This window comes from Narcine bancroftii, chromosome 2 (genome assembly GCF_036971445.1).
Source record: "Narcine bancroftii isolate sNarBan1 chromosome 2, sNarBan1.hap1, whole genome shotgun sequence".
Classification (NCBI taxonomy): domain Eukaryota; kingdom Metazoa; phylum Chordata; class Chondrichthyes; order Torpediniformes; family Narcinidae; genus Narcine; species Narcine bancroftii.
In genome coordinates, this window is record NC_091470.1 from 310,537,801 (window position 1) to 310,548,179 (window position 10,379).

Consider the following 10,379-nt stretch of genomic DNA (forward strand, 5'->3'; position numbering starts at 1 on the left):
AAACAATCTTGTAAATATTTGAAAGACTGTTCCGGTTCTGTCAAATATACCAGCACATCATCCTCAAATAAATTAATCTTATATTCATCCTCCCCAATTTTCTTTCCTTTAATCTTATCATTCTGTCTTATTGTCTGAGCTAATGGTTCAATAGCCAATGCAAATAAGGCTGGTGACCTTGTCGAGTCGAATGCATTAAATGAAATGATAAGGAAATTTGACCATTTGTCACCACCTTAGCAGTTAGATTTTTATATAAAGCCTTAACCCAGCCTATAAAATAAAGGACAAAATTAAATTTCTCTACCACCTTAAACAAAAAAATTCCAGTCAACCCTATCAAAGGCTTTTTCCGCATCCAGGTTAAGTTGCTGTCTAAATGCATTGACCATTGTTATTAATCTAAGAAATAGGTCTATACAAAGATACTTTCAATGGGTCCCTATTTTAGGAATCACAGTAATTATAGCACTTGAACAAGATTCTGGTAACAACTGCTTCTCTGTTACTTGCTGCAACACATCTCCAAATATAGAGGATAAATCTTCATAAAAAACTTTATAAAATTCAACAGAAAATCCATCATCTCCTGGCGACTTTCCATTTGGCATCTCTTGTAGAGCCTCTTTAATCTCAAAATCCATAAATGTAGCTTCCAATTCTTTAACCTCATCCTCCCCTAAAACAGGTAAATTTAATTTAAATAAATAGGATTCGATAGAACCAGCATTCCGCTTTCCCTCAGAAGTATATAATTTTTGATAAAATGAATGAAACTGATCATTAGTTTCCTGAGGCTTATAGGTAACTATTGAATTATTTTTCACAGCATTAATAATTTGTGATGTCTGTTCTCTTTTTAATTGTCATGCTATACCTTATGAGCTCATTCACCCAGTTCGTAATAACGTTGCTTAGATCGATAAAGTAGAGGCTCATACTGATAAGTTTGTAAAGTATTATAATGTAATTTCAACTTCACTAAAGCAGCTTTTTTTAAGCTTCTGTAACATCTTTCTGAAATTCCTTTTCCAATTCAGCAATTTGTTTCTCTAACATTAAGCTTTCCGTCGCATATTGCTTTTTAACTTTCATAGTATAACTAATAATTTGCCCTCATAAATATGCTTTCAAAGCATCCCACAATACAAAATTACTACATACTGAATTGACATTCTCAGCCAAAAACAAAGTAATCTGCTCCTTACAAAAGTAATAAAAACTTTGGCTTGGCTTCGCGGATGAAGATTTATGGAGGGGGTAAAAGTCCACGTCAGCTGCAGGCTCGTTTGTGGCTGACAAGTCCGATGCGGGACAGGCAGACACGGTTGCAGCGGCTGCAGGGGAAAATTGGTTGGTTGGGGTTGGGTGTTGGGTTTTTCCTCCTTTGCCTTTTGTCAGCAAAAATTTTACAATTAACCATCAAAACCCTCCCAGCATTTCCTTCAAACGATTCCAATTCAAACAGAAATTTCTTATGAATTAAAATTGCTACACCCTTTGCTTCAGAATTAAAGAAAATACATGACCAATCCACTCTCTGTTGAATTTCAAATGTTCCTTTTCAGTCCAATGTGTTTCTTGCAAAAAAGCAATATCAACTTTCATTTTTCTTAAATAAGCCAAAACTTGTTTGCGCTTAATTGGGTTATTCAAACCTTGAACCTTAATAGTTGCAAAATTCAAATTAGACATATCTTAATCTAATAATATATTCCACTACTATAAAATAATACTCCCCTTCTAATTCCCTTAATATTCTTACCCCCCCTGATGTAAATATTTTGAAAAAGGAAAAGAAAACTAACAATCCCCAAAACAAACTGCTAAAAAGTAGTAGCTCCCTAAAATCTGGGTGTGGTAAAACCCACTAGTGGCAGATGACTAAAGGTCTCAGTGTCATCCAGCCCCCCGAGTCAGACTTTCACAAAATACTGAAACAAAAATAATCAACCCAATGATTCCAGTCCCAATGATTGTTCCGGATCTTCAATATCAATAAGACTTTGTGTCAATTCAACTTTCTTCCCATTCTTTCCATGTTTTCCATTCTTCCCATTTCCATTGCCATTTACCCTCCTCTTAGGTGACAGTGATGACGATCGTCCATTTCCTCGTAAATCTGGCAATGAATTTGCAAAAATTAATGTGTCATGATCATTTTCAAAGAATTGAGATTGAAAGTTCCCATAAAAAACTTTTAACACGGCCGGATAATGAAAGGCAAATTTATATCCCTTTCGCCACAGTACTTTAGCTGAATTAAATTCTCAGCGCCTTCTAATAATTTCTCGACTCAAATCCGCATTAAAAAATCCTGTTATTCTGGACCATCATTGGAGCCTGATTCTGTCGTGCTTTCTGCACCGCCATGTAATGGAGGATTTAGACCAGCTTATGCAAGAAGGGATGCAGTTGCATCAGAAGACATAATCTAAATTTACACCATGAGGCCCAGAGATGCAGTTTTCTTTTGTTGGTCGCAGACTGTCAGGAGACCTTGAAGATAATTAAATCATTTGTTCAAAGAGATAAGATCTGAAGTAAACAACTTTTGGGTAATATAAGCCATGGTCCCACTGCGGAAGTTTGAGACTCTCCAAGAGGTGGCAACATCTCTCAACAAGAAGAAGAACTTCAAGAGTCCAACTAACGTCCCGGTCGAGGGAGGTAGAGAAGCTGCTACCGGCACCCCGAAAACCTACTGCAAGTGTGCAGTCGTCGCCTCGCTTTGGCAGTTGGGACCAGTCCAGGCATTGATAAGTATAATTGGGAAGGGCTTGCATATTGTAATGTGAATTCAGCTAGCTATTTAGTAATAAAGACTTGTATAAACTGAACTGCTCTCGGTGTGTGTGTCTATTTTCTTTCGGTAGCTCAAACACTGTGACCAATCTAAAACGATCAAAATGAAAGGTATAAGTTTACCCAAGACAATTGGCGCAGCGAGCAGGGTTGGTCTCAAGATGTTTCGTCGAAAGAAAGAGGTGAGCCCTGAGCAGTTCTTGACTCCAGGATGGAATTCCAAAGACGATGGGTTTGGCATGTTGGCCAATACCCTGTCTTTGTTGGGACCACCCCTCAGTTGGGATGAGAAGTTAGATCCATCAAGTGCGCCTCTGGGAGAGCGGGTTGCCACTCTCCTTCGAGACAGTAAATTTCCTGTTAAAAAGGGGACGCTGACAGACAGTTTTTGGCTGCTGGCCACAGCCTTACGCCACTCTGTTCAGCATGAATCAGAATCAGTAAGGCGAGAAGTAGAATCTCAGCGTAAGAGAGAGCAACTAGAGGAGGAGCTAGAAGCCCTGCGACAACACTGTTCCATGATGAGTGAGATTGTTTGCACCAGTCAGGACCGAGCCAAAGAATGGGAGGATAAGCATGTCCAAACGATCTGCCGTAATATTAAACTCCGGCAGCAGTACTGTGCAGATAAAGAAAGGCATGGAGTAGAACCCGATCCACATTTGGGAATTGTCTTGGGTAAACTTATATCTCTCATTTTGATCGTTTTAGATTGGTCACAGTGTTTGAGCTACCGCAAGAAAATAGACACACACACCGAGAGCAGTTCAGTTTATACAAGTCTTTATTACTAAATAGCTAGCTGAATTCACACTACAATATGCAAGCCCTTCCCAATTATACTTATCAATGCCTGAACTGCTCCCAACTGCCAAAGCGAGGCGACGACTGCACACTTGTAGTAGGTTGTCGGGGCGCCGGTAGCAGCTTCTCTACCTCCCTCGACCGGGACGTTAGCTGGACTCTTGAAGTTCTTCTTGTTGAGAGATGTTGCCACCTCTTGGAGAGTCTCAAACATCAGCAGTGGGACCACGGCTTATATTACCCAAAAGTTGTTTACTTCAGATCTTATCTCTTTGAACAAATGATTTAATTATCTTCAAGGTCTCCTGACAGTCTGCGACCAACAAAAGAAAACTGCATCTCTGGGCCTCATAGTGTAAATTTAGATTATGTCTTCTGATGCAACTGCATCCCTTCTTGCATAAGCTGGTCTAAATCCTCCATTACACACCATTCATAATATCATTTCTCTGTCCTGGTATTTCAAACAGCGAATCAAAACTGCTTATGGTGGTGGGCCTGGAAACGGTTTCTTCCTTAGTGCTCTATGTGCTCGATCTAACTCCAGACCATCCAGAAAAAATTCCTTGCTTAACACCTCAGGAATCCATTTCTTAAAAAACTTTACTGGATCAGAACCTTCTATATCTTCTGGAAGACCTACTATTTTTACATTATTTCTTCAACCCTGATTTTCTAATGAATCAATCTTCTTCAATAATTCCTTCTTCTGAATCCCCCAATCCACGAATGTCATCCATTTTTCCATATTTTGCTCTACTTGATTCTTACATTAAAAAAAACTTCAATCTTTTTAAATGTTATCTTGTACAGTGTCCACTGATTTTATACATCTATTAACATCACTTTTAAATACATTAATACCTTGCTTCATACAAGTCATTTCTTCACATATAGTAGTCATTTTAGTTTTCACTTCCATAAATCCTTGAGTCATCTGAGTAGACATCTGTATTGATATATGTTCTATTTGATGAGCAATCCCTTCCAAAATTGTGAACACAGAATCCATTCCAGGTTCCATCACCTCCTTTTGAGGCCTACCTTTTCTGGTCTCAGTCCCCATTTCTTCCTGTGTAAGTTCCAGTAATGTTGATCTTTCTTCCGCCTCTAACATCATAGGTCCTCTTCCAGTGCGGCTGCTGGTCTGAACGCCTGTCGAAAGCGTGCCGACCTCTTCAGCCCACCGCTGTTCAGGCTCCCCCACAGCCCACACCTTGTCCAGTAGTTCCCAGACCCACAACACTCCACACATGCCCGGCAAAGTCATCTTCCACACAGGTGCTACACTGCGCGCTCCAGACTGCCAGGCAGTATTGTGGGCTCACGGGTCTGTCTTTGGTCAGCTGATCCGCCCACGCCCCTGGACTCACGGGGGCACAAGTCAGGGCCAGCTGAGCCCGTCACTGAGCCGGCGCCATCTTGCAATCAGTGCCGGCGTAATACTTAACCGACCAGGAGTCCTCTGAGGCTTGGGGACTCCAGGTGATGACTCCATGGCTTCAACTTGGTAAGTAGGCCTCAGTTCTTCAACACTTTTGTAAGGTAATTTCTTTTGCAATTGAGTTTTTGAATTTTTCACATTTGCAGCCATTGCAATCCTCCAATATTCCAAAGTCTATAAATATTATTTTTAACCACCTTTACAAATTTTAAATTCGGGTATTTAGAAGTCTAACTGGGGGAAGGTGGAACCACACGTCTTGCCATGCCCCTGCCATTTCTTTTCATTTGAGACAATTTACAATAGTGTAATATGAGATGTGGGAGGAAACCAGAAGGCCTGGGGAAGTGTATGCAGTCAAAGGAGGAAAATGCAAACACCTCACAGATAATTATTTTACTTTTTAAAATATTTTTATTGATTTTAACATACAAATGCCTATCACAAATTAAATAAATATTAATCAACAATCTATTCATATTTGTTTATTTAACAATATTTCTTTAAAACATTAAATTCGATCACTATGGTAATTAACCATCTATCTCTTTCTCATAAGATGTTCAAAAATAGTTCTGGATAGAAAATAAAAAAGACTAAATTAAACAATTCCTTTATTTAAACAAAGAGTAAATTCTGTCTCATTTAATGATATGATCTATGTCAACCATATTTAAACCCATAGATAACCAACAGATAAATCCAGAGTCAGGACTGACCTAATTGCTTAACTGTGCACTACCTGCTGTGCCACTGTTCACTCCCAGAATAACTTTCACAAAAATAATGCTGAATGTTCAAACCCAATTTTGTCTGAAGAGCCTGATGCATTTTTCCTGCAGTCATATGCATGGTGCTGTGTCACCTTTTGCAAGACAAATTTCAAATAGACTGATCCAAATGGTAAACCCATTCACCACATTCCAGATGCTTTTCCACATTCCCCTTTAAAATTAAGTGGCCAGAAGATGAAGATTGAGTGATAAAGAATGAAAGAAATGATACCAAACTCCACCCCCACCAAGGCTTCACAAGGCACTTCCAATGATGTTGTCATCAATTGCATCTGTGACCTCCAAAAAAACCTCAAATTCCACCATTTAAGTGTGAAATTTTTTGAAGGAGAATGTTAAATTAATTTGAAGTTACAGTGTGCCCAATAAAAGTAATACTAATGAAACAGGTTAGCCTAATACAATAATAAATGTATAAACCCAATGGATGGGAAGATTTGAATTGTACAATAATCTGATTGAATATTCTGCTGTTATCCCACAGAACAACTCAATGTATTGAGAAGCTGGAAGTGGATCCAAGCAAACACGTTGACATAACCAGTATAGTGACAATGAAGAAATCAGTTCCTCAAGGACCACTCAAAATCAATCAAAGTAGGGCACTGAAAAGGGACATCGGTGACTTTCAGGATAACCCTGAGGTTCCACCACTGCTCGACTAAAACTAGATATGAATCAGCACCGTCGGTCTGGATATTTGATCAAATGAATTCTTCCTCTTAATTGTTGTATAGTTTTCCTATTTTAAGGTAAAGCAGCAGTGAAAATAAAGTTTACTATGACCAGAATAATTTGGATCTCATTTGTTTATTATTAACTTGAGTCATCTTGCATCAGTCACAAACAGCCAACTTCTTACAACTCTGTACTTAAAATGATAATTGTAAGCAGAATTCTGAAGTCAATTTACTGTTAACTTCAAAAAAAATCAAGATTATAACCAAGCTTCAAAGCAAGAAATAAACATTTTAAAATTATTTTTATTCAAATTTCCTATTGATTTCCACCACTGGCAGTGTGGGAGGACATGTTCAGAAAAATTGGATTTTAATTTAATTGCTTATTCATTTGTTTTAAAATAAAGTAAGCTGGTTGCCTTAGTAAGGAGCAAGCAATACAGGTCCATGGCCAGCCACAGGATCATCGATGTTGACTGAATGCTTCTATCTAAATGACCTCAATTCCACTTCCTCCTCTCATCAACCCACATTTTCTTTTGATTTACATATTTCAGATAGTGTAAGTTTGGATTTCTATGGGGTTTTTTTTTTTAACCTACTTCTGTTGTGGTCACGTACTTGCCTTCATTAGGAGCAAATGTTTGCCCATAGTTCTCCTTGGCATGCATACTGCTGTTAAAGCAGATCTTGGATGTTCACTGGCAGAGCTAATATGCGTCACTACATTAACCTTGCCAGGTGAGTTTGTGAATCTCAGTCAAAGCACAACTCTATGATCTGGCTAGTTATGTTGATCGTCTTTGGGAATACCTACTCCTGCATGGCAGGCGTCACCTCCAGTGTATGTGCTGAATGATTTATGACATTGTACTCCTGTTCCTCTGGCATAATGTTCGTGAACCACTCCAGCCAGTTTACGATGGTTCTTTTCAGGTCTTACAACACCACCCAAAGACCTTTGTGATTGACAGGAATAGAAAAGCTGACAGTTTCCATCAACAAGTTGAAGCCCAACATTTATTAATGGTCCATATTCTGCGTTGGAGCCAGAGTTAGAGAGCCAGTCGCACTCTTGCCAGTCATCACCTGTGTTGCACTGTCGTACGAGATCGGGCTGAACTTTCAGCCCTCCAGTCAGTTACACAGTGGGACAGTCCAATCAGTCATTCCTTCCATGGCTCAAAGGCTGGGGTGGGGGGGCTATTGCATACTTACCTTCATTGGGAGTTAATGATGTAACTGATGCAACCTGCAGGAGAAATAGTGCACGTGTGGGTGTGTTAAGCATCGGTATACAGGTGTTGAATCTCAGATGCAGGAGGAGGAAAGTGAGAGCGTCAGGATCAAACATGTGGCAGTGAGCTAATAAGAAGATCAGTGGTGTTTGGGGAGTTGAAGAATGCAATGATGTGTCCAGTGAATAATAAAAAAAAAGTCGACTTCATGGTGTGCTGAAGGAAACAAGTGAGTGTATTCTTTGTTTGTAAACTGTGGTAAATCAGTGTCATTATAATTCTCTCACCTCAACCCATACTCTTCTCTCCACTTTGTAGGAGAAAATTGATGGGTGTGCACAATAAAATGATTGGAGCATTCGTAGGCATACCAGGAAACTCGCGTGCTATGTCAAGGAGCACGGAAGAGTCCAGTGTTAACCCAGCAAAGGACTCTTTGTCAACTCTGCAGACCCAGATCCACAGTGTAGCAGTGATAGCTAATGCTATTAATACTTATGAGCCCAATCATGTAGTTGACGTCTCAGCTTCAACTGCGTCACAGGTAGGAGCAAGCTAATTTCTGATAATGAAGTGGATACTCTATTCCTATCCAAGCTCTGTCTCTGGAATTGTGGTTATGGATTTCATTTTCAAAATGAATTGCTGAGTTTTGCTTTGGTCCAACAAATTGTTCTCTAAAGCAAATTGCTTGGATCATTAAGATGCTGTTGCAGGTGAGTGGTGAGAATCCATAATGTATAAATCTCAGGATGTCTTTACACCTGTGCCCTTGATGTCATCAGTGAGCTAATATTGCTTTCACACATGCTGAGTTCCAAACAATTATAGGTCCAGAAATGGTTAAGGTCACTTCCGGTGCAAACCCAGTGAGAGTGGCGAGTGGAGTAACATCGCTCATCCGCACGGTCCTATTGCTGATGGCTCTGTACAAGCTTTAAAAGGCCTGTTAAAAGAGTTACAACAGTGTAAAAAACCTGAAGCCACAGGGTCTAAGATGGCAACACCTGTGTTGGGAGTGGCCTCCAGGGGTTGCAGACTCTGGAGTAGCAGCAGACTGACACAGAGCACCAGAAAATGGGGAGAGCACCCCCTGTTCGGGATGAAAACTAGAGGTGATGACCCAACAGGACAGTGACCATGGGCGTCTCTGTGGCTGAAGACACACCCTGAATACTTCTGGGCAAGGAACCCACACAGGCTGCAGGCTGTTAGAGACTGGCACATGGCATCAGGTATCGGAACTGGAATTCGAGAGGATGCTGAGGGCAAGAAGGGCTCCAGGAATTGAAGACTTCTGATTGTGTCAGAGGTTTGGATTTGGAGCTCGGGTTGTTGATGGTTTGAGCTGAACTGGAGTCAGTTCAGTTGTGGGAGCACAAGGATACTCAGAGATTTTAAAGGGATTCTCTTGCTTCTCCTTCCTTTAAATTTAGACATGCAGCACGGTAACAGGCTCTTCGGCTGACGATCCCATGCCATCCAATTATGAACAATTACACCCAATTAACCTATAACCCCCATATGTTTGTGAAGGGTAGGAGGAAACTGGAGCCCCACACAGACATGGGGAGACCATACACAATTCTTATAGACAGTGCTCAATCTGAAACCAGATACTTAAAGTGGAATGTGAGTTGTTGGGTGGGGGGGGGGGGGGGGGGGGGTGGGTGCAGTTTGAAAACCATTGATTTATTCCAAGATCTCTAATCACCTCTGATACATTACACAACAATCCAGAACAACCAATCCCTAGTGGGCTCATCAACAAGCTCCCATAAATAGCCTTCTCATAGGCATTCTACAAATTATTTCTCTTGAGATCCAGTCCCAACCTATTTTTGCCCAATCTACTTGCGTGTTAAAATCCCCCATGACTACCATGACATTGTCCTTCTGACCCACTTTTTAAATTTGTTGTGCACATCCTGGCTACTATTTGGAAGTCTGTATATAACTGCCAACAATGTCCTTTTACCCTTGCCATTTCTTAACTCAATCTACAATGATTTTATATCTTTTTATCCTATGGTTCCTCTTTCTATTTAATATTATTCCTTACCAACGGAGCCTCGTCACCCCCTCTGCTTACCTGCCTATCTTTTCAATACACTTTGTATTCTTGGGCATTCAGTTCCCAATGACATGCATCCTTTGGGCACGACTCCTTGTCCAAGCAACATCCCAATAAATCTCTTCACCATTCTATCTTGTTGCTACCTTTTCTGTAAATAGGTGATTCAAATTTGACCTCACCAATGTCATATACAACTTTAACATAACATTCCTGCTCCTATATTTAATACTTTGATTTATGAAGGCCAACATGTCAAAAGCTCTCTTTACAACCCCATCCACCTGTAATCCCACTTTCAAGGAATTATCTATTTGTATTCCCAGGTCCCTCTGCTCTACTGTACTCCTTGGTACCCTCCCATTCACCGTGTATGTCCTTTCTTGGTTTGTCCTTCAAAAATGCAACTCCTCACATTTGTCTGCATTAAATTCCATCTGCCATTTTTTCCAGCTGGTCCAGATCCCTTTGCAAGCTTTAAAAACCTTCTTCGCTGACTATAACACCTCAAATCTTAGTGTCGTCTGCAAACTTACTGAT

General features: G+C 40.2%; 1 protein-coding gene across 10 annotated transcripts in view; it reads left to right on the plus strand.

Annotated features, from left to right (window-relative positions):
* Window positions 1-6,641, plus strand: part of dnaaf11 (dynein axonemal assembly factor 11) — an 80,633-nt gene extending 73,992 nt beyond the window's left edge. For 8 of the 10 annotated variants that reach the window (XM_069921636.1, XM_069921645.1, XM_069921644.1 and 5 more), the window contains one exon: window positions 6,332-6,443. In XM_069921636.1, coding sequence (XP_069777737.1) covers window positions 6,332-6,349 — 18 coding nt within the window. In that variant the 3' untranslated portion in view covers window positions 6,350-6,443. Of the gene's footprint in view, window positions 1-6,331 lie in introns of all 10 variants that reach the window. The other 2 variants (XM_069921640.1, XM_069921641.1) reach the window with 1 other exon arrangement.
* Window positions 6,642-10,379: the final 3,738 nt, after the last annotated feature.